This window comes from Podarcis vaucheri (genome assembly GCF_965113315.1).
Source record: "Podarcis vaucheri genome assembly, chromosome: 7".
Classification (NCBI taxonomy): domain Eukaryota; kingdom Metazoa; phylum Chordata; class Lepidosauria; order Squamata; family Lacertidae; genus Podarcis; species Podarcis vaucheri.
Genome location: NC_138765.1, coordinates 32,230,828 through 32,255,525, shown reverse-complemented (window position 1 = coordinate 32,255,525; position 24,698 = coordinate 32,230,828). Strand labels below are relative to the sequence as shown.

Sequence of the window (24,698 nt, the reverse complement as noted above, 5' to 3'; positions counted from 1 at the left end):
TTAAAAGTCAGATTGGCAGAGATTGAAAGTGTGGTGGATAAGTACTCTAACAGCAGCAGAGAATCACATAAACCCCAGAATTGCTCCTGGGTGTGTTGGTACACAATTTATTTATACTGTGTTCTAACACAGAGATAACCTCTTTTTTCAGCTCCTTTGGAGATTCAACATTTGTGATCTGGCTGGTAAGACAGAAAACACAATGACAAAAAGCACATTTATCTCCAAACTAAATTGTTCTGTTTCATGGGTGCAGTTCTGCAGCCTCACTCTTCTCTTCTCTCATACAGGGCATAACCCTTCTGCATTTATACAACTTTTTAAACTTCTTAATATAGAGGCTGTTATTACACATAGGAAATGAAGTGTGGGATGAAGAGGCTGATTCGCAAGTCATGAGTTAGCTTTTTTTAAAAAAAAATGCAATGCCAGATATTGTCTGTGACAAAGTTTGGGGTTTTTTTGTTGGAGAGCATGTGGGAATTAGGTTTCAGTCAGCAGAAAGATCAGGTTTGGAAACTACTTTGAACTGTGCATTACAATATGCATTTTTATATACAAATTCTCTCTCTTTTAAAGAAAAGAAGTTTGCCTCTAGTATCTTCATTGCTAACCTAGTATATAGCGAATTTTTAGTTTTGTAAATACTTATGTTACATGCACTGTTTCATAGTAAATTTGGTTTTAAAATGCACTCTTGTTTTGTGATCAAAAACTGGTCTTCACTTTTGAACTGAAACTACAGTACTTGATTGTATTGACCCAACATCAATAAATCTTATTTTACAAAAAGATTTGCATTTCACATTACTGCCTGCAAAAATCATGCCAATGTAAATATTGTTTGTTTGTAAGTCACTTTGGGTTGCTTGTAAGTCACTTTGGGTTGCCTTGGGCAATCTAAAGCGACTAGCAAATTCAATAAATAATAATAGTAATTATTATATTTTCAACTCCTCGTCTTTAGAGCAAGCCTGTTCTTCGATCACCACTGTGAAAAACAGGTTTTCAAGCTGACCAGGACAGCTAAGGACTGACCCAGAGGCCACTGTATGCACAGGGAGGCCTCACGAGAAAGGTGGCAGTGCCACAAACATTGACACCAACAGTGCTTTTGGTTAGACTTTAAATTCTAACAAACTCTAATTTGAATATTTGTTTCTTAAAAACAAATAGAATTCAAACCAGGTAGGAGGATATCCTGAGCCATTTTCCTTGGGGGCATTGTACTACTTCTAACACCAACAAAGTTCAGTGTCAGTAGACCTAAACTACACAGTCAATTCCTGAATTTCATTTGGGTCATGTGATCTGGATTTGGCACATTTGCACAAATGATAGTCCCCGATGTGGACATCTGGTGGCACTAGAGTCCAGACAGGCATGCTGGGTGGACAGAAATGTGGCACCTGCTCCCCTTCAAACTTAGGAGGATGCATCATCCATTTGGCCTTTTGTTTTCTATTGAGGGCAGCAGTGTAATTTTACTTGATTTTAAATTTACTACTGGTAACACACATTCCTGGTTATCAAAGACATATGTAAAATCTCCAGATTTCAAGTACTCCAAGATTACTCAGTTACAAGACAAGAAAGTCCAGTCTTTCGTCCTCTGGCTTTTGCAACCACACAGGAAACCCAAAAGCAATTTCTGTAGCTACCGTTTGATGAATTTGCACCATAACAATGGACGGAAAGCAGCGCTTACAAATCCTTACCTTGCTCCTAGCAGAGCTCAGTACAAGGGTTCCCAACACTTGGGCATAGTGAACTGAGAGAGATTTGACTCCAACTGAGATTTAATAATAAAAGTCTAAAAATCAGAGACTGTAAGAGGAGCAAGATATGTATGCAGCAGAAAGCAACTGGCACTTTGAGCAATTGGTTACAAGCGGAACCTTTATCTGCCACACAAAATATCCTAGACATGTTTCCCATGAGGGAAAAGAAGCCCCACATTGCAAACGAGTTCTTCTTTGGAAGATGAAACAGAAACACAGTTCTGATGACGAGGTACAGGGTTCCTTTTTCCATGGCTCAAATCCGCTGGCAGTAGAGTTCATACAAGCTGTCAGCCAACTTCTCTGTCTCCTCAAAAGATTCACAGCTATACTTCCAGCTTTGGGGCACCTGCTCTTCCCCATAATATGCCCCAGCAATTGCCCCAGCCATTGTAGCAATGGTGTCTGTATCCCCACCCAATGAGATGCAGTAGACAATGGTCCGTTGCAGACTGTTGAAGTCCTCAGGGATATCTGGGTGAGACTCCATGCAGCGCAGAAAGGAATAGATAGCAGTGGGGACAGAGCGCAGGGCTGCAATGTCATTGCCTGACAAAAGAATTAATTCCCTTTAGCAAGCAACAGCACATGCATCTAGCCTTCCACCATAAACTCTCATTATATTCAGTACAAAGTGATTACTATAGAAACGTGTATGTGTGTGTACCCATACCGTTATATACATGGCCATTATGCCTCACATAAATCCACAAGCATGTTATGCTGGCTATAAACACATCCTAGTGTGCACCTCCAAGATCAGATACTTGGAATTGTGGCTACTCTGAATGCTGAAGTTGCATTTCTGCCTATCAGCAGGTAGTTCCCAAAAGACCTAACCATTAAAAACTCATGTGTATGTATGTGTTTAAGCTATTTATACCACAACTTTCATAACATCCTATGAAAATTTCCAACAGCCAAGTAAGCACTGTGTGAAGATAATTTGTCTTAAACCTCCCACAACTCATCTACTCTCTCACACATTATTGAGCAATTATTTTACTATTCTATCTAGTTCCTCCCCAATGCTGATGATTTAAATAAACCACATGCTTGAATTTTACAATTCTACAGATTAGTGTTTTACTGTTTTCTGGTCACAAAATGGGATTCCGTGCCTTGTGCTCAATATTGTACATACCTAATTCTGACACCACATCTGATTTTGACACGGTGCTCTGCTCCAAAAATTCTTTGATCTTCTTTAGACGCTTTGAATATGGCAACTCCTCATAGCCCAGCCTGGAGATGAGAGACTGGGTTGAGGCATGTGCTTCAAGGGGGGGTATGCTGCCCCCTTGTGTTACATCCAAGTATAAATGTAAGCCTGCCCTCAGATGGCTATTACTTACATTCGTGCATCCGCAACAGACTTGTCATCTGCTTCCACTTCCTCCATGTGGCCTATCAGCTGCTCCACGAACTTCTCCCGATTCAGCTCTACACTCTGTAGAGCGTAGTGAACTGCCAAAGCCTGCAGTATGGCTCCATTATAGCCCAAGGAATTGGAGTGGGTCAATTCAGCACTCAATTTGGCAAACTGCAAAAGCAGAAGACATTGTAAAAATTAAGCCTAAAGAAGGGTGCATGTCTTAAACCAACAGGGTGCGTGTCTTACCTGCCTAGCATCTTCTCTGACAGATGCTGGCAACAAATGTTGTAGGAAGCAGTGACAAAGCAGTCTAAGGACTTCCTTGCCTTTCTGAATTACCCACAGTATCAACATATGCAGTTGAACCTAAGAAGGTAAGGCAAACCTGCTAGACCAGGCCACTATCTGAAGCTGAATGTGAGAAAATTCAGAACAGATTAGACAAACTCATGGAGGATAAAGCTGTCAGTGGCTTCTAGCTATTAAGCAGTATGCCTCTGAATACCAGTTGCTGGGGAACAAGTTAGAAATGTTCTGCTCAGGTCCTGCTTATGGGCTTTCCTTAAGGACCACTATGAGGACAGGAATGATGCTGGACTAAATGGCCCTTTAGCCAGATGCAGCATGGCTCTTATGTTCTTAGCCTGTCTCCACAGTGGCTGAACCAATGCTTTCAGAAAGCCCACCAGCAGTACATGAAAGCACTACCCCCACCCTTGTTGTTCCTCAGCAACTCCTTATTCAGAGGAATTTTGTCTCTGAATCTGGTGGTAGTTATTAGTGGACTTACTTTCCTTGAATCTGGTGGTAGTTATTAGTGGACTTACTTTCCTTGAATCTGCTTCGTCATTTTTTACAAGCCATATAAATAAGTGGCCATCACCACGGCTTCTGGCAACAAATTATAAAAATCCTGAATGAACTTTTCTAAACTTCTCTGATATCACAACACAAAAGGAATTCTCTTCAACCTGTTCTGATACTGCTCCTTAGTCCTATGCTGCTACCACCCTGCCTAAGACTTTTTGCATGTTGCAACATGACTCTTCTCAATGTCATGACCGCACAGTACACGTGAGGGGAACTGTTACACACACACCGTTCACTTGCAAGTCCCTGAGAGCTCCCACCAACACTACTATAACAGTAGGCACAACTGCAGCAACTTCCTAAGATATTGGCACCACAATGTGCAGGACCAAATCCTGTAACTCTTATCTGACATCCCATATGCACGGCAACCAGCAAATGGCCGCATTGGAGAGATTATGGGGGATGATATTGTTGGATCGCTCCTTACAGATATTACAAATATTACAAAAACATTGGCCCATGCAGATATGAGACTATTGCATATTTCGGCTAATTAAACCAACATATTATTTATTTATCTGTCACCTAATATGCAAGTTACATGCACAAGTAAAAAGTGCCATCCAGTTTAATAAAGGAATACACACAAAAAACAACAACAAAAACATGCACACCCAGAAACAGCAGTAACCATCATACATGTCAACGTGGCACTGGAAAGATGTTAATGCCAGCACTTGGTGGGTCTCACTGGAGACAGCATTCCATACACACAGATATGTCCATCCAGCCTAGGACACTGTTTGTGATGCACTTTTATTGTTATGTAGTCAGCATTATTTCAGCAGGTTACGTATAAGAAATCAACAAACCTTCTTTACATCTTGAACGTTAGAGTAAGCTAGTGAAATGCCTGCTACTCTCATGGCACCACCATTCCCATAGGAGCCTTTCCCGTTAAACTGCTGTCTCGCTGGCTCAAACACATCTCTGCATTTTGGGCGGAGAAGTTTCTTGAATACAGTAATCACACTGGCGCCATAGGTCCGGTCAGGGTCTTTCTTGTATTCTTCAGCAAACCTGCAGGGAGACTATGTTAAAATGCAACTCCACTTACATTCTGTGAGCTATCACTGGACAGCTGCTAATATGAAAAAAGAATAGTACCTAGTTGGTCCAGTTAGCAGGTTGAATTTGGAGGATATCTTTATTTCATTTATAAATTGCTTCCCATGAAACATCCCAAAGCAATTTACCAATAAGAAAACCAATAAGAAAACACATATAAATGCAATTTCTAGGCCAATGAGGATAGGACTACATAAGAACATAAGAAGAGCAATCGATTCTCACAGTGGCCAACCAGATGTCTGTGGGAAACCAGGGAGCAAAATATGAACACAAGAGCACACTCCCCTCCTATGGTTTCCAGCAACTGGCATTTGGAAGTATTGCTGCCTCCTACTGGAAAGGCAGAGCACAGACATCATGGCTAATAGCCACTGATAGCCCTTGCCTCCACAAATTACCGTATTTTTTGCACCATAACACTCACTTTTTTTCCTCCTAGAAAGTAAGGGGAAATGTCTGTGCGTGTTATGGAGGGAATGCTTATGGGTGGCATGCCTACGGATTTTCCTCCTCTAAAAACTATGTGCGTGTTATGGTTGGGTGCGTGTTATAGAGCGAAAAATACGGTAATTGGTCTACTCCTCTTTCAGCAAACCTGACTACCGCACTGCTCTCTCCTAACTTTAGATCCTATAGGAACAAGTTAAAAAGCACAGGTCCCAATGCCAATCACTGGGGGAATGGGATAAAAATTTCCACTTAAAAGGCTTGTTGGAAAAGGAAGGTCTTCTACAGGTGTCAATAGGTGAACAATAAGTACAGTGCCTGATTGCCCGGCAGTGGCAAAGTGAGTGAATTAACTGATCATGCTACTTAGTCAAGTTAAAGTTCGCAACTCTGTTTCACACAGGGCGTAGATTCTTCTCAAGCCCTCTTCAACAGTATCTTAGGGGCTGTCCCTGTGTGTTTAGGAAATACATGCAAAGAAGCTCCCTAAACGTTGCCAAACATGTACATCTCTGTAGTGGTAACAATCAGATAAGAATAAAGGAAACTCTGGGAAGCTTTTCTTTTCCTTGCCTAACACAAGAAAGGAGGACTGAGAAATTCCTCAAAACCTGGGAAGAGAAATGCTTACATAAACTCTCCCCCCTTTTCCCACCACGCCACACAAAAAGGCTTCAGGACATTTCATTTTTGTTAAAAACTGGTATGGTTGGATAAGCATGCAGGAAACTCTACACAAAGATGCCTTAAGTTGCACTCATATACTGAGAGCTAAGTCCCAATGAACAGGGTAGATTTTACTTCTGAGTAAATCTGCACAGGATCATTGCCTTGTCTTTTTAAAATTTCAAAAAACAATGTGAACGTGCAAGTTCCCACTCCCACGGAAGCAGTTGAGAAGTGTTTTAGGATACAGAAAGGAATGAATAATCATCAAAATAAAAAAGGACAGCGTCCATTTCAATGATTTCTTTGTCAAACCCACCAGTCCATCCAGCCCATTACTGCGAACTGTGACTGGTTGCACCTGTCCAGAATCTCAAGCTGAGAGAGATTTTCCACACCTACTCTTCAAGATATCTTGTAACTACAGCACCCTCCTTACCGCTTTGCCATATCCACTTCATCAAAGTCCTGCTTGGCTAGTAGTGACCTCACTATCGAGTGAGTCATAGCTGTGTCATCGCTGTAGAAGTGGATTCCTACAAGGTAGGAAGTGCAGAAATGTCAGCATACGATGGATAGACTAGAAAGCACGTGGATGTGTGCCCGTTCGCATCCAGAGGTACCACTGTAGTTCCATTAGTGCAAGGATTTCCATTTGCACAGTGGAACTTCCTCCTCTCCTCTCCTCACCTCATGCACTCCTCAAATTTGCTAGGGAAAACCCAAAATAAATTTAAGGGGGTTTCAGAGAAAGGAAGGACATGTTTTGTTCCACAGCCAAAGGTTCCTGCACTAATGGAACTACTTGATACCGCCCTCAGTCAATAAAGACTCTTGTGGGATCTTACTCTTCAAGCATAAGAAGAAAGCATTTTTAAAACAATTTATATCCCTTTCACTATAAAAAGAATGCTCAGAGCAGCTGTCAAGCAGGGCCGGCCCACTCATGAGGCAAGGTGAGGTGACCACGTTGGGTGGCAGGATCCACAGGGGCAGCAGATCCAGCATCCAAGGAACACATCACCTGCTGCTGCCACCAGAGGGTTAAAAATTCCCAAGGGGCCAGGTGCATTTTGCAACTAGCACAGGTCCAATTGCAACCACATGGAGATCTCTGGATGCCAGGTTAGCAAATGACATTCCATATAGCTGGCCCCTCCAGCTTTCTTAAGAAGATAAGATGAAGAACTTATTTATTGCATTTTTATTTCACCTTTTTCTCCAAGGAGTACATGGTTCAGTTAATCCCTACAATGACCCTGTGAGGTAGATTAAGTGGCTGTGACTGGCCCAAGGTCACCCAGTGAGCTTCATGACTGAGTGGGGATTTGAACCCTGATCTTCCAGGTTCCAGGATGACACTGTAACCCCAACACCACACCGGCTTCCTAGAGTACTTCTGCTATGGGGCAGCTATATAAATTAAGTAGGTAAATAAATGGGGATAACAAAATGTCACATATTATTGTGATTGGAAATATTTTCATTAAAGCTTGAATTTGTTTTATTCTGGATCGTTTTATTTGATGTTTTAATGTGTTATAAACTACTTTGAGCTTTTTTCTTTAAAATACAAAGTGGTATAGAAATGAAATTATTATTATTATTATTATTATTATTATTATTATTATTATTAATAAATCTCATGGGGGAAATGGAACCTAGACATTCTGTTGTGGCAACTGCAACCTATGCTTAAGGTGTCGTGTGGAGATTAGTGTACAGTGGTACCTCCGGTTGCAGACAGGATCCGTTCCAGAGCTCCGGTCGGATCCTGAGGTTTTCGCAACTGGAGGGACCGCTTCTGCACATGCGCATAGGGCGAAACCAGAAAAATACTTCCGGGTTTGCCGCGTTCGCATCCTGAAGGATACGCAACCGGAGGCATGCGTATCCAGAGGTACCACTGTATATATCTGAGTTTCTAACACTGCTTCCACAGTGGCTGCTCTCCCCAATGCCATCTGTACATCCGGGTGACCAAGCGATGTGGCTTGCATCCTCCCATCCCTCTGGAGGAAATGGCAAGGGCTGCCTCTGGGGTCTCCTGGGGTCTGCACCCACCTGGCATGATTCAGAGTGGGGCTCTCCCCTTGCCTTTGATTCCCACCTCAACCAGCAGTGAAGGCTGCTTTGATTCCCCGCCACTCCACGTTGTCCCCGATGTAGATCTTTACTCACCCAAATCTTCCCTATGTGGATCCGTATAACCCCATTGTTCCTGGTGCAAATCTTCACACTCTCCTTCTTGCCTGGCTGGGGAGGATGTTTTGTGGTTCGTCTCAGGTGCCAACCTGTCTTGGGCCGGCCGTTCTGACAAGGCATTAAAAATAACCAAAATAAAATAACCAAAATAAAAGCACCCGAGTGTTGTTCATCACCCTTTGGATTCTATGACCCGAATCTGTACAGTGACCATACACAGAGCCAGGAAGCCATTTCTTTCAAAGTTTCCATCAGAAATAAATTCACTTTTCGTCCTCTGCACCCTCAGGCTTGACTTTCCAAGGTCTGTCTCTATCTCTCTCATATATACAGCATCTTCTGTTACCTTGGGTGCTTCCCACCCAACCTGTTTGCTGATTTTGACGACGCAGGGAACCCTACTTAATGAGGATTCACTCCGATTTGTCTTGGGAGGAGGCTAGGCGTCGTGGGGTCAAATCATTCGTTTGCCTTCCCCTTACTGCAGAACAAAAAAAACCCGACGCTCTCGAGAAAGCGGGCTTGTTGAGCAAAGACCTCCAAAAAGCCAGCTTCAGCTGCGCAAGTTGAATTTGCGGCCTCTGGAGGCCGACCCTCGCAAGGGGAGCTTGGCAAGGAAGGGCTGATAATCCCACGGCACGAAGTCTTCCTCTCGTGACTGCCCACCGTTTACCGTGGGGAAAATGTCACAGCCCCGACTACACACCGAGGCGTGAGCCGCCCCGACCCCTCGGGAATAACTGTATGTGGGGCGGCGGGGAAGGGTCGCTTGCCCCAAATAAATTGGGGGGGTCTCCCTCCCCCCTCCACACCCCGAAAAGGAAGGGCCGCCTCCCTCACCCCTGAGGGTCACCATCTGCTGAGGTAAAAGCGGCCCAGCTGACTCCGGAGGCGGCCGAGCCTCCTCAGCCCCTCCTCTTTTTACCTTTCTCGGGCGGCTGAAGCGAGCGCACGAAGCGCAGCAGCTCCGCCAAGTTGACCGTCTCGAAAGCTTCGAAGCCGCCGCCCAAGCAGTCGCCCAGCAGCGCTCCGAGCAGGCAGCCTCGGAACCGGCTTCGGCTCAGCACGGAAGCCGCGGCGGCCCCACCGCTCCCCGCCGCCGCCGCCGCCATCTTGGCTCCTTTCGTTCGAGGCGGGAAGAGCGGCGCCCGGCGGCCACGTGCCGCGGCTGCAATGGACCCGCCTTAGCCGCCGACGGGAGGAGGTGGCCGCCGCTTTCGCCGTCCCGATGCCCTTGTGGAAAAACAGCATTTTGTGTCTCGTTGAGTTTTTCCCTCAGCCGCCCTTTGTTCAGGCAGAGAACGGGGCGGTGTAGAGCATAGCAACAAAACGAAAGAAAAGACGGAAGAGATCTGAACAATAGAATAGACCGCAGGCAAATCTAAAAACCCCATTTAAAAATGCCTGGGCAAGCCTAGCATTGTTACAGCACAGCATACAGAAGAAGAAGAAGAAGAACTCCTCTTACTCTAAATGAAATAAAAACAACTCTCTTTCTGGAGTAGCGAAATTCCACCGTGGAATAGCTTTGTATACTAAGAAGGGCGTGCCCTGGAGCTACAACCCTACAGGTGTTTTACATGACCTTGGGGGGGGGGGTCAGCTACTTTAATAGGAAAAGGGGTTTTTAAAAATCTATATTGGCATCTCACATCACTGATGCATTAGGTCACCAGCTCCCTCAGAGCAGTGCTACCTCTGGAGTTAACAACTTGGCCAGAGTCTTAAGCATGTTGTGCCCAGACACAGGCTCCAAATGTAATTTCACTTCTTGGCTCCCTGCGAAGCCAGGTAGCAGATTTTAGGTGCCATTTATGAGAGAAAGACAATTAGATTTGACCTGTAGCCGGCACAGTTCCAAGGAAGTTATCCTGCGCAAGCCTTACCAAAATATTGTACTTATTTCCCAGTAAATTGTGTTCTGTATGGGAGATTCCAGATGAGATGTTTATTGAGCATTCATCCGGATACATTCACACCGAAGTGATACAACCAGCTAGTGGTTATCTTACACTTCCCATTTGTCATTTTTCTGTCAATTTTCTTATCAGACTTCCTGTGATTAGAAAAGTGATATTTGCACATGTGCAGGATAAGAACCCTTTTTGTGTGTGTGCAAATTAATTATCCCACAAGAAGCAAGAAAGTGCACCATTTGGAGTCTTTTGCCTTTATAGAGGCTAGTTTCTACATACACTCACACATGCCTTGCTGTCCTCAGTCCTAACAAGCAAGGTGCATTATTGAGTTACAGCTATGCCAAAACATTTTACACATCATGTGTCAGTCAGGAGTGTGGTCATGGGAGAGTTTCAAGGGCCACACAGTTGCCTTGAGCACTGCATTTGATCCCTGGCTTGAGATTCCCCTAATGTACTTCGCCAAACCTTTATTACGCGTTACAAATATAGGCCATTATAAAACAACCATATATAAAAATTTAAAATATATACAAATAAACAGCCATGTGAAATATATAATGAGGAGGATTTTCATTGGGATTTCTTCCCACTAAAACTCAGCCACCCTTGCAGTTACTTCCAGGTTAATGTCTGACAGAATCCGGTATTTTCATTTTGCCATGATGTTACACTACCCAAAAAAGGGGATAGCACGTGTTTGCATAGCTGGTTAGTAGAAAAGGATATGTTCTATAGTGTCCGGCACATTCAAAGAACATCCACAATGTCTTAAACCACAGAGCCTAGGACTTGCCGATCAGAAGGTCGGTGGTTTGAATCCCCGTGATGGGGTGTGCTCCCATTGCTCAGTCCCTGCTCCTGCCTACCTAACAGTTCAAAAGCATGTCAAAGTGCAAGTAAATAAATAGGTACTGCTCTGATGGGAAGGTAACGGCCTTTCCGTACGCTGCTCTGGTTCGCCAGAAGCGGCTTAGTCATGCTGGCCACATGACCTGGAAGCTGTACACAGGCTGCATCAGCCAATAAAGCAAGATGAGCGCCGCAACCCCAGAGTCATCCGTGACTGGACCTAATAGTCAGGGGTCTCTTTACCTTTTACCTACAGTGTCTGGCATATTCAAAGAACATCCACAATATCTTATCATTTCTGGGGATGTTTAAATATCTGCCCTTGACAACAGCTGAGGGGGAAACATTCGGTCGGGCTAACATAAAGGCCCTGCGTTGGTCTGGAATTATTAATTTTTATATATCTGTTGTATTTAAACCAGGCATAGGCAAACTCAGCCCTCCAGATGTTTTGAGACTACAATTCCCATCATCCCTGACCACTAGTCCTGTTAGCTAAGGTTGATGGGAGTTGTAGTCCCAAAACATCTGAAGGGCTGAGTTTGCCTATGCCTGATTTAAAACATAGAACTTGGGTTCCCCACCAAATTTAAAGAGATGCAAAAATCAAAGCATGAAAGTACTTGATGTGTCAGAAATACTGTCGCTGGGGACAGATTTATTGGTTATCACACTTCCTTGGAATACCAAAACTGTAAACAAGGGGAAGCTTTATACAACCTTTGAGAACAGAAATGGGTCAAAAGGGAGAAGGAAAGTCATGTCACTCTTAACATGAGACAGATGTCATCTGTGCTTGGCATGGAAGCAAGTCACTGGGCGGGGGGCAGGGACTGTCACTCCCCAAGCCAATTCCTTCTTCAGTATTACTCAAGGGATTATACATCTCATGCCATTATTCTAAGCCAGTTCCAGCTGTCGGCACTTGAGGGGTGAAAGAGTGCGATTGGTGGTTCGGTTGAAGGTGTCCACCTCAGGCACAAATTTTTCAGCAGGGATTGTCAGCTTCCGCCTGACATCCATGCACTTGTTATCCAGCGTCAGGGAGTTCAATTTGTAGACGATGTTTGCCTGGATACGGTCCAGGTGTTTGTACAGAGCATCCAGAGCATCCCTGAGGAAAGAAGCCAAGGTAAGTTGAGCAGGAGGTTGCCTCCATTTGCCTTTAAATCAAAGCAAGTCCTTATCCTTTGGTGTGGTTGGTGGTAACTGAATTTCAGCTATGGCACTGGGGGTGGGGCAACACTGATTTTCCATTGCAAGGGTCTCATTAATCATTTTTCTATCAGGTATAAGCAGGGCCGGATTTAGGCTTGATGAGGCCCTAAACTACTGAAGGTAATGGGGCCCTTTATATGTCCAGCTGTTCTTTGTCAACAACAAAATTTTTGTGTTGAATGTAGGCACCCTATATATAGAAATGAGCAAACCAGTGATTTTAGGGAGCAGGCTAGCAGGCGAGGCCCATTACTTACATCATAGGAGCCTACACAACACAAAACACTGTTGCTGTATGTAGGTTTTATTTTATTTGTTTTTATCTTATATTTTGGAAATTTACATCCAGGTTTTTTTTCCTTTAAATTTTTTGGGGGCCCCCAAGAGAGTGGGGCCCCAAGCTATAGCTTGTTTAGCTTATACATAAATCCGGCACTGGGTACAAGTTATGCTTATGATGGCAGATTATCTTGGAGAAACAAGGATCTCTCTCCCCATGGCAGGGCCTCCCTGTAAATCATGTAAGGAACTGTTTTCAGCCTAAGGGCCACATTCCCTTCTGAGCAACCTTCCAAGGGCCACATGCGAGAGTAGCGGATGGGATGAGAAGCAAATGTGAGGGAGCCACAAATGTAAATTTTGCCTTTGTATTATGGTAGGCTAGTTACTACGTACTCCATCTATCCAACCAACCAAGAGACATTATGAGAGTTCAGGAGCAATGGTCCAGCCAGGCAAAAGCTCTTGGAGTGCAGTTTCCATCATCCCCAGCCACTGGATATGCTGGCTGGAGCTGATGGGAGCTAGAGTTCCAGAACATTTGGAGGGCAACAGATTAGCCACCCCTGGTGCAAAAGAACAGACTGCGGGGGAAACGTGTCTGACTTCTAAGCTTATGTATTATAAAATATATGCTAAGTCTTGAATTTATTACTGTGGACTTCCTACTGGGACCAGATATTAGCAAGTCATCCCAGGCACTGGAATCCAGGAGATGCCATCTTGCATCTATCACCTAAAGATCATGCACAGAGCCCACTATTACCAGCCTTTGATATAATGCTGTAGTGTGAAAGGCACATTGGTGCTGCATCACAAAAGATTTGGAGATTATGCTCCTAGCCTGTATAAAGTCAGCTTCCCATGTTCTGTTTTCACTCATATATCTAAGTGAACAGCCATGGCCTTCTGCAACCTAGGCAGCATATGCTGACCCAAGGCCACAACTTGCAACTGATGCTTACTTAAAAACAGCCTATTCCTTTTCTCTGTTGAATTTTGTTTTTGTTTTTAGGGAGGTACATACTGTAACTGTGCCAGCTTCTGATTCAGACAAGCAATGGTGCCTTCCAGCTGATGCACCTCATCTGTCAATCCATGCTGAGCCTGAAAGCCAAGGACAAGAGAGGGACGTCAAGCTTCAATACGTCACAAATGGTAGCTTAGCCAAGAAAAGTTGATTACTCCTGGGTTAAACTGTCAGCTCCCCCTAATATTACTGTTATGGTCTGGCTTCTACAAAGAAGCCCAAGAAGCTGCAAGGCTACCACTATTAGTAATAGTAATAGTAATAGTAGTAGTAGCAGTAGTAGTATTTCTATACCACCCTTCAACTGAGGATAACAAGCAGTTTACATTATAAAAACACAAAAATACATTACACAGTAGCAAAAGGAATAACACACACACACACACCCGTGAACAAGCAGTGGGGTGGAGCAGTTAAAGCCTTCTGCAAGCAGCCTTTAAAATGTCCTTCATGCCTTCTCTCTGCCTTGCCTTGCCTCTGGTGCACAAGGCCAGCTGTGACTCCTGTCTGCCCACAATTCTAAGCTTACAGAGCTAGAGGTTTGCTGTACCTGGTCACGGCAAAGCTCTGTGTTGGAGCGGTAAGTCCGGGTTTCCAGACGGGTATGAGCCAGTTTCAAATTCACCACCTTTGCCCGGATGTCGTCCTCCAGGCGCCTGATGTCCTCTTCCATTTCAGCAATTTCTTCTAGGGTCTGAAAAAAGCAAAGACACCATGGGGAGAGAGGCTTAGAATTGGTTGCCACCTCTGTCTGTGAGGTGGGCCATACAGGAGGAGCACATGCAATGGCAGAGCTTTGCGTGCAGGAAGTCCCAGGTTCAGTCCCCAGCAGCATCTCCAGGTTGTGGGATAACTGCCCTGAGACCTCCAGGTATAGGGTGGTATAGTAATTCAATCAACAAACAAACAAACAAACAAAATACTTAAATCTAATTAATGCATGAAAGGGTTAATACAATAGAGTAAGCTGTCCTGCTCAACTTAGCTATGGCTCATCTTTCTCGGGGAAAGGGCCACACTGAAACATAGCCAGCTCTCTGACGGCCGCATGGCAAAGTGGGTGTGACCCAAGTATGAAAGTGAATGTGGCAATGATTGCGGTTCTCAAGGCTGCCTTCCAAAAGGGGACCTGCAGAAGCGGTCAGAAACTAAATGAAATGGGATGAGATGGAATGGAATGGAATGGAATACTATTTTAAAGAGAAAATGTGTCACAGACAAATTTGGGAAAGTTTTGGGCCCTAAAAAAAAAAAGGCATTTAGCAACAAAGTGTCACAGTGAGCGACTTACAGAAGCAGCTAGTAAAGAACCATCTGAAGACAGCCCTGTATAGAGAAGTTTTTTTTAATGTTTAATGTTTTAACATGTTTTTATGAATGTTGGAAGCTGCCTAGAGTGGCTGGGGCAACCCTGTCAGATGGGCAGGGTATAAATAATAAAATGATGATGATGAAATAGGATGTCCCTATTTTCATCAGAGAAATGTTGAAGGGTCTGAAGTAGGGCATGAAAAAAGGCTCCCTACCCCTCCTTCAGGCACTGGAAAAAAAGGAGATATCCCCTCCAAGACTGCAGATGATAACACTCTGAATTGTGGAAGAGCCTTAGCATAATCCGAAGGAGACTCTGCACTCAGAACAGATATTCTATATGTGTCATTTAAAAATAAAAAAAATTGTGCAGGGCAGGTCTCCAATGCCAGCCAAAGACTTACATTCTTCTCTTGCCACCTCAGCTCATCAAGGGCTTGCTCCACTTCATGGAGCCTCTTCCGGAAGGCAAATTCTGTGGCCACGCGCTGAGCTTCTAGTTCGTTCTCAGTCTAGAATAGGAAACACACATGGGCATAGCCAGAGAGGGACAGGGAGGGGCAGCTGCCCCCCTAAATTAATAAAAGGCAATAAAAATACATAGCTAACTGAGGTTCTGCCCCCCTCCCAATGAAAGGCCTGGCCCCTAATAACAAAAATCCTGGCTACGCCTATGGAAACACATATAAAAAGTTAGGCCACTATCATATCATAGTTTAATAATTGCACATAGATTGAGAGAGCCATCACTTTGCAATGATGTATAGTGGCTTGGCTGTTGGCCAAACAGATTTTACAGGATTTTGAAATGTAGATGGGCACAACGGGTTTTGGAAAGGAAAAAAAGTTGAACAAGTGTATATGCCACAAACAACAACTCCTCTTTCAAACCACTTTTAATTCTCAAAAAACAAAAAACAAAATCCCAAGTTGCATCCAGCAAAGTTGTTGCATTAGCACAAGGACTACTACTTGCACAGTGGAACTTTCCCTCCTGCTTCCCCCCACGAGCTCCCCACATCCGTTCCAGGGTTTCCCCAACCCTCTGGAGCAGATTTGGGGAAGGGGATGAGTGAGAGAGGAGGGGGAGGGGGTTGTTCCATGGCACAGGCAATTGCCTTTGAGCTAACAAGGCTGTTGGAATAATCAGCCTTTAATTAAACAGCCTTTCCTCCTTGCTTCTGCTACATCCAGTAAAGGTTGGTGATCCTGAGCAAAAAAGTTCCTTCATTTCAACAGTATAATTTTAGGCTGCAGGGATCCATCTAGTTGCTGCCATTGATAAATCATTAGGCACCAGAAAGGTTTGCCAATCAATGCAAACCACTAAAAGATCTTCCAGCAGATCCAGATCAGACATTCAGTAGATTACTTTGAAAACAAGTCACCTTAATTATGGATCTACTCACAGCCTTTGCCAACCTGAAGCCCTCGAAATGCTTTGGACTATACTGTAACTCCCATCAGGTGGGAGGTGTGGTACTTCTTAGGACCGATGGGAGTTGCAGTCCAAAATACCTACAAAGCACCAGGCTGGCAAAGGCTGTATAACATACAGTAATGTATCTTCTCCATCAAGAGCCTTCCTAGGAGCCAATAGGAAGCCATGTGGTTTACCTGGGCAATGGTGAGGGCCATGGCTTCTCGCAGATCTGAGGCTGCTTTCATTTCTGCCTCTGCTCGATCCTTGTTGTATTGAGTGATCTGATCCCATTCCTCTGGAGTGAGAGTTCTACAACAGGCAGAAGGAAAAGATGGCCTGGTTGTTAGAATCAATTTTTCACACACACTTTCTCCCTGTATTGCCTTGCATGTTTTTAAACTGTATGTCTGCAGCTTTGAAAGCCAATGGTCAGAAAAGAGCATACTGTATAAATAAAGTTTAACTCACTCACCCACCCATGCAGTGCACTTAATAAAAGCACACTAAGCTCGCAGTGTGCCAAATATTTCTTCTGCATTTTTTTTCTGACCATTCTCCATCAATTAATGAGGAAAGAAATAGCATTGGGGGGAATACCAAAGGGGATAGAAAATTCAGTGAAACACATGGGGTTTTGACGTACTTCCCTTAATTCTGAGGTGGGCAAGTTGCTGTTTGTGTGGCTGAGTGCCCTTCCGTTCATTATACAAATCTTCTCTCAGGCAGTCTGCACTCGGCAGCACAGCCCCCCCCCCCCGCACACACACACCTGCATATCTGTCCTTCCTGAAAACCTCATGAAGCCCTTGGCTGGGCTTTCCTCTAAGAACAGAAGGTAAAGCTGCTGCCCCTCCCGGGCGTTGCTTGTTTTAAAAACCAAGACTTTACTTTTAAGGAAATCATTACAGAAAGATTAAAGGTAGTTTTAAAGAGGACAAAAGGAAGCACTTTTTAAACAATATTGGTGAACACGTTGATTGCAGGTGCTTGGTAACTGCCGTATTTTTCACTCTATAATACGCACCCGACCATAAGATGCACCTAGTTTTTAGAGAAGGAAAACAAGAAAAGCCAGCAAGAGCCGCAGACACGCTCGCTCGGCGTGGCTCTTTAAAGATAGAGTGGCTCTTGCTGGCTTTTCTGGGAGGTGGGAGAAGGGACTGACAGACTGCCCTCCGTCCATTTTCCCACCTTCCTGAAAAACCAGAGCAAGCTGCGCAACTATAGCTGAAGCCAGAAGAGCTTGCTGTGGTGGCTTCAGCATTAGCTGCGTAGTGCCTCTTCAGCGAAGCAGGAGGAGGAATGGAAGGGGCTCCGTAAGGGCTCCCTTCCGCCCCTCATCCTGCTTCGCTGGGAAGCCAGCAGAACAAGAGGCGCTGTGCAGCTCTTGCTCTGCTGACTTCAGCGATAGCTGTGCAGCCTGCATTCGCTCCATAAGACGCACACACATTCCCCCTTACTTTTTAGGAGGAAAAAAGTGTTGTCTTATGGAGCGAAAAATACGGTACTTTCACCAGTTTCCTACACTTCAATCAAAGCCGAGGGGAAGACATGATGTTAACTCCGCCCATGGGAGAAGGCCCAAGCAGCTGGGGAGGCTGCGGAGGGCAGAAGAGATGTTTAATGGGAAGAAAAACACATTCCACCATAACCCACAGTTACCTCACAAGGATGAGACCTAATGCCAAACCTACCAGAAGTGTGAGGAAATTATAAAGCACCCTGTGAAAAAGGCAGAAAAACAAAAGCCTCTTTGGTAAGAGAGGGACAATTTCAAGAAGTTGCAGAGTCATAACGAGGGCTTAGCATAGGCCTCCAGCTGTCATGCCACACCCTGCTCTGGGCCTCCAACAGAAAGGTACAGCCAGGGCACTCGGGAAGAGGCACCTCAGTTGCCACATTCTGTCTAACAGGAGGGCTGGCCCTGAGGTGAAGGTGGAGTTCAAGACCTTTTGATGGTTGTTTCGTAAGACACAACCTTACCCAATCGGCACTCGGGTAGGATTGACTTTATAGGAGATATTTGGAGAGTTGATATTGAGGGAAACACAGGTCCGGTCAATCTCCACGGCTTCCGTTTTCCCTCGATGGGCAAAGTTCAGCTGTTGGCGGGCTTCCTGCAACAAGCTATGAATTAAAAGTGGGGGGGGAGGAGGAGAGAAAGGGAGGCTATGAAGGGATGCAAGAGAATATTCAGGTGGAAGTCTCCAGATTTATTCCCCTTTCATTTTGTTTAACAATCAGCAATTAAAACTCCCATAAATTGTTGGCAGTCAAAAAAGTCTCCCCTCTGTAGCAGAATATATTATCACATGATGGTGCCATTAATGCTGAACGCAGCACACACCATATACAAGTGTAGCTGTATATTTTGCCTACAACACAAAGCCCTTGTATCACTGCTAGTTCTTTTGAGAAAAACAGAGGAATTTATAGTTGCAGAGCAATTACAATCCCCCCAAATCACTTTAAATCTAGGATTGTGTAAACAAGACAATCAGATGCTAAAAGTGAGCTGAATATGATGGGGAATGAGCCCCCAAGTAATTGGGGGGCTTTGATTATCCCATTTCTTTCTCTGCCAAATAAAAGAAGTTATAAACAATGCAATGGCCTTTCTCTTGGGTATGTAATACTAGATGGCGTTTCAGCTTGCTTTTTTTTTAATTGACCAAGATATAAAAGGTGTTCTACAAGGTACACTGAAAAACTGTTGCAATGTGGGAACCTGAGTTGTCAAATATCCAGCTAAATTCTAATATCAGCCAGTAAATTTATTATTTTGGGTACTAGAGATAATACTGTTTCAGTGATTCTTAAAAAGTGTCCCCCTATTGTTTTAGTATTGCTTTTATAATATATAACCCTAGAAGACTTTTCAAAAGGCAGGATATTAACTGACAGCACAATCCCAACCAAGCCAACTCAGAAGTAAATCTTACGTGAATTTAATGGGGCTTACTCTCAGTTAAGTGGAGTTAGGATTGCAGCCAAAGTAAGTAAATAAATGAAGTATGGCATGCCTTACAAGGTTGGTGCAATTATTACTGAAAGAATGTGTGTGATGCTCAAATGTGGTGGAAATTTGAAATGCACTGTTGCTACAAACATCTAAGTATTGTTATGCAGTGCTTTTTTTCTAGAAAAAATGGTGCCAGAAACGGCCACTCTCTGCCTCTTCCCACCACACCTGCCTCCCTCCCTTCCTCGCCCCCGCAACCCCCACCCCAATGTGCACCCTACAAGCCCTTCCCTCACTCATGCCTCCCTTCCAAAGGCTGGCTATGTGTCATTCTGCACCATTAAGACAAGGTTTTTTTTGCGCCTCCTCCAGCATCCCACATTGCACTTAACTCCGTTTGATGCCTCAGACACAATACCAATACGTTGTACTTGACCACCAAGTCTTTTGACTCACCAGAGCTGCTCAAAGGCCTCGCTCACTTTCTGCTGAAGATCTTTCGTAGTAGCATCAATCACCTCCACCTCTTTGTGCAGTTCTTCCTCGACAGGATCCTTCACCACATCGATGTCTCGGCGACTTTCCCGCAGAGTGAGATTTTCAATGGCCACATCCAGTTGCAAGTTCTTAGCCTGCAGGGCACGCTCTGCCTCCTCCTTCATCTGAAGGGAATAAGCAAAAATAAGATAAGGGGTTGACCTCACCTTCCCAACTCCCTCTGTGGGCATCTTGTCAAGTGACATAGGTTTGCTAACCAATCAGGTTTCCAATGGGAATGCTTTGCAGGTGGGCCAAGCACGTTCTGACACATGGAGATGAAATCTGGGTTGCTCAGCTTTCATCTCAAAGAGGTCACTGAATTTCCTTCCATCTTTAGCATCACAGAAACCATTGGTTACATGCCATCTACTGCACAGAACCACCCAAACCACTTTCTCAGCACACCAAAATTGAGTTGCATGACCTTTGCCCTTCATTGCACAATTCATATTATTTGTTCTTCTTCGGTGATCACTCGTAGCCGAGTAAGATTGTCTTCCATGCACAAGCTTTTAACAGTGAATCTGTAAGTGCACATGCACGCACACTCAGCCCAGATAAAAGCATAAATAATCCTTACATGCCACAGAAATGCCAGTGGCCTCCAATGACCTTCATTCCAACGAAGCCAGATCCAAGGCATGTGCTGGGACCCCCTGAGACCTCCCACCCCAAGAGACTAGGGTGCACCTAACAATAAGTTGTGTGAATTGTTTTCATACTTCTGTACACTATCCTAGAATCTCCTGGTGAAATTCAGTTTAGGAACACCATAAATGAGTTAAGTCTGCACTACATACCTGAGTCAAGGCATAGATTTCCGCGTCGATGTCCGTGAGGCATTTGTCCAGAGTTTCCTTCGCTCGATTGACGACTTCGATCCGCTCAAGAAGGCGTGTGCGGTTGTCATATTCATCCCATTTTGTCTGGAGAGGAGAGAGGCAATGGTTTCAAACCCCCCCCCCCCTTCAGAGAGGGCATCAGCAGTATGGTTCTTACAGGAAGAAGGAAGGCTAAGCTCAAGATTGCCCTTCCTTATCTTGACAAGTTCCTGGCCCATTCTTTAGACATGTACATTTCACACAGACATGCTAGTGTGGAAATTATTTGTGAACAACCTTTCCTTGGTTTTGTGAGGAAAAGCTGAAACTTCCTTCACTCTACCTTCTCCAAAAAAAAAAAAAAACACACACACAAAAAAAAACACACACAATAAAAACCCTCAAATGATTAAATTTCAGTTACAATTCAGGATGAATCAATCTGCCAATTTTGGTTCCTCATAATTTCAGAATTTGTATTTCTGTTCTGCCTATTCAGCAATGATCCCATACCCTCCTTGCCCCATCCCACCACCACCTCCAGATTTCGGACCCCAAATTATCATTTTAGTTTGTTTGTTTTTGTTTGGAAACACAGAAAAGAAGCTCAAATACTTCCCCACCTGGTTATTTGTTTCATTGCGAAGAACCCGGCCCTCCTGCCTGATCTGGTGGGATGCCAAGCGCTGTCGCTCAGCATTGGTTGCAATGAGGTCAAAGTGGGTGCGCCAGTCTGGAAGTGTGTACCTCTGGCCGGGCTTCACACTCAGAGTAGCCATGGGAGCAACATTCTAGGAAAGACAAAAATGAAGGCAACACATTCAGAGATACTGGACTCAGGGGCCAACATGCTTGCTCAACACATAGCAGCCTGCTATTCATTACACTTTTTGTTCTGAATTACAAGCATTTTTTTGGGGGGGGGTTGACGGTGACTTTTATTTTACTTAACAAAATTTATAGACTGCTTAATAAACAAAATCTAAGTTGCTTGCATAAAATAATAGAAAATACTAGAACAAAATAATCAAGCCTTCTAACTCTTGTAATAGTCAGCCTAGCCTCCTAGTGAGGTGATAGCCTTGGTGATGGGCCATTAAGGAGAGCAAAAGAGGGGCTGTGTGGGAGATGGCAAATGGGTGGATAGAATCACCTCCCACAACCCGCATAGGAGTTAGAAGGGAAAAGCCAGAAGTGTGTTATGGGAATTGAAGTAAAACATCTGGAGAGCCACATGCTCTCTACCCTTGCTGTAAAATTTGTGACCCACTGAGTCAATAACCCTCCTTGTTTTGCTGCCTAGCACATGCTCTATTTTTATTTCTGCCCGTTCCTCAATGCTGCTCATGATGGAATACATTCTGTTATCTGATCCCTTTTCTCCTAACAACAGCCCTGTAAGATAGATTGGAGCAAGACAGCAAGAAAACCAAGCCCACATTTACCCTATGACAATCCAGAGCCGAGTATGGATTGGAACCCATAGTTCCCCAGTCCTCGTCCAATAAAACCTCTACACTAATCTGAACCAATTGTGGGCAGCAAAAATTATGTCCAAACTGCTTCTTCTGCAGAGGGGTACATTGTCACCTTCACAGAGATTTCAAAGGGGTTCCTGTAACTCTAGCTGATAGGTGCTGATAGCATATATTCAGAGAAGGTTACTGTGACTTTCACAGGTGTCAAATACCTGGTGTCATTATGATGTCAGGTGACTGACAGGTGGCTGGCCCCACCCACCTGCAAAGCTTTGTTCTGGTCTATCCCACTGTGGGCAGGTCACAGAAGACAGTTGATAGGCTGCTTCAGGTGAGGTGGGCCAGGGTATTAAAATCCAGGGAGAATGAAGAAAAAGCAAGACCTCTCCGAACTCTCTCTGCTCTAAAGAACTATGCTTTCTGCTCCTCCTGCCTGAGATTGGTGTGTATTCTGCAACAGCTTACTAGTACCCTGCTTATCCCTCCCTGTTAATGTCAATGGCAGCTGATGAGGTTTCTTCTCCCACCCTGTTCTATTTGCAAAAATATATTTTTTTCACTTAAAAAATCACACACTTTGTTAGACAGCAACATGTAGATGTTTTGGTAGAGCCTGTGAGGGAGGAGGAGGTGATGGGGGCAGCATTTGGTTTTGCCAAAATTTATCAGGCTAGCCTAATGAATTGTTGTTACTGGTAGGAGAAAAGGAGGGTACTCTGCCCAGTAGGTAAAGCTGCAGGTTCAGTAGGAAAAGCTGTGGAAAGATTTTGAACGAAATTACTTAAGACAGAAGCGGGAGGTGGAACAGAAGGTTGACAAAGTGGATGCAGAACACAATTTTGACTTGCATAAAAAGAAAAAGAGAGATCCCCAACAACAACTGTCTCTACCCTTCCATCATCAACTCACCACTCCTCTTCTCCAGGCAGGCAGTCCTCCTCTCGGCCTCCGCTTCCTACAACTGCTCTTCTATGTTATCAGCCTGGTTGCTAAGCACGCTTTGTGCCTGTTGCCAGGCAGCCATTCTCAACAGAAGCCAATCAGATAGAATCCCCCTGCAAGTGTTTACAAAGGGGGTGGGGGAGGGGGAAGCCATGGCAACCTGGAGATCTGAAAAAGAAAAGGCTTCAAAGGGCTGGTGAAACTGATTCGATCACAGAAGAGCAGGCTGGGTTACTCTCACCCTGCCCATCCAACTCAGAGGTTACAACAAGGAGCAGTGGATTTGAGAGGGTCTCAGGGCAATAAATGCCTCCCTAAGTGTATCTGGTGGATTGCCCTGCCGTCTTGGTTTAATCTTGCATATGTGTTTTCAAGTTCAATGGAATACACCTAGATAGCATTCCCACCTCCAAAAAATTCATCTTCTGCAGAGCTAGTAAAGAGGGTATAGTTTTTTATAAGTAAGGCCTATATATTTTTCATAAGTCCTATATTCCAGCAGTGAAATCATCTACTACCAAAGAAAGAATCTTATTAAATTAGGCTTTTCTAGATTGGTTGCCAGAGAGGATCTTGAACATCCATCCGCCTGGAAAGACAATGGAGTGCACCTCCAGGGGTGAAGTCAAACTGCTGTTTTAGCAGCACCGAACTGACCTCCCCAGGGCTCAAGCCTGGGCAGTGGGTATGGAGTCCCAGGCTGCCCAGATGACAAACTCCTCTTCTTGGGCTCACTGATGTGGTCGAAACAAAAAATAGCAATATGCTTGGCACCAGCTCAGATGCAGGAGTCACTGGAAGGAGGTGTACATAGTGCCATCCATCCATCTTAGGGTCTCCACTCTGGATTTGTGTAGGGTTTACTCCTTAGCCTTTTCTTCTCCTGGAGATCTCCAGCAAGGCAGTGGAGGTTTAGGATCAGAGTATTCCTTCTCCTAGGTGGGCTCACTTCCCTCTACAGCACAAACAAAAATTGCCTTCTTCACCATTGGACCCACTCTTGGTCTGTCCGCTCAATCCTCCAGAGCCTGTCTTTGCATGCAGGGTAAGACTCTATCTCACCAATGGTTAGAGACCCACCAGTTTCCCCTCACCTAGACTATCGCATGCTAACAACTTCTAGGAACCACAGGTGAGAGCTGAGTGCAGGGTGCAGACCAAATGTGGATAACTACCAAAGAAAGAGCATGTGTCCCCCACCAGAAGTACTGCTCCCCCTCCCCTAACACCCCATATACCCAAGAATTCAGTATTGGTACAGATATCCAGCCCAACATTGCAGGGAGCTGCCAGAGCCTCAAGAGTCACAAATGCCTTTTACACTGAGACTCAGAGCTGGCCCAGCCATTAGACAGGGCAAGACCACAGCTTCAGAAGGCAGAACACACACACACTCCTGGTGACACCCCTGTAGGCACCCTGCCTGCCCTGCTGCCTCCAACAAGTTAACAGGCAAGATAGTGTCCATTTTGGATGAGAACTTGCCCAGAATTGATGTGATCTTA

General features: G+C 44.6%; 2 protein-coding genes across 4 annotated transcripts; both read right to left on the bottom strand.

The window, feature by feature from the left end:
• Positions 1-418: 418 nt before the first annotated feature.
• ADPRS (ADP-ribosylserine hydrolase) lies at positions 419-9,559 on the bottom strand. Its single transcript, XM_082230779.1, has 7 exons — positions 9,344-9,559; positions 8,395-8,526; positions 6,653-6,749; positions 4,842-5,049; positions 3,137-3,324; positions 2,926-3,026; positions 419-2,330 (listed from the first exon to the last, which is right to left on the bottom strand). The coding sequence occupies exons 1-7, from the start codon at positions 9,528-9,530 to the stop codon at positions 2,038-2,040; spliced, it is 1,206 nt and encodes a 401-aa protein (XP_082086905.1). The 5' UTR covers positions 9,531-9,559; the 3' UTR covers positions 419-2,037.
• A 2,253-nt stretch (positions 9,560-11,812) lies between these two features.
• On the bottom strand, positions 11,813-23,477 carry TEKT2 (tektin 2). 3 transcript variants are annotated; one of them, XM_082230778.1, is made up of 11 exons: positions 23,161-23,477; positions 22,945-23,005; positions 21,397-21,564; positions 20,753-20,878; positions 19,869-20,074; positions 18,434-18,577; positions 16,645-16,759; positions 15,432-15,539; positions 14,267-14,410; positions 13,714-13,793; positions 11,813-12,303 (listed from the first exon to the last, which is right to left on the bottom strand). In XM_082230778.1, exons 3-11 carry the CDS (start codon positions 21,550-21,552, stop codon positions 12,090-12,092), a joined length of 1,293 nt encoding a protein of 430 aa, XP_082086904.1. In that variant the 5' UTR covers positions 21,553-21,564; positions 22,945-23,005; positions 23,161-23,477; the 3' UTR covers positions 11,813-12,089. The 3 variants fall into 3 exon arrangements, with proteins under 3 accessions (XP_082086904.1, XP_082086903.1, XP_082086902.1); XM_082230777.1 differs by lacking the exon at positions 22,945-23,005 and having other exon boundaries at positions 23,161-23,476; XM_082230776.1 differs by lacking the exons at positions 22,945-23,005; positions 23,161-23,477 and adding an exon at positions 22,219-22,393.
• Positions 23,478-24,698: the final 1,221 nt, after the last annotated feature.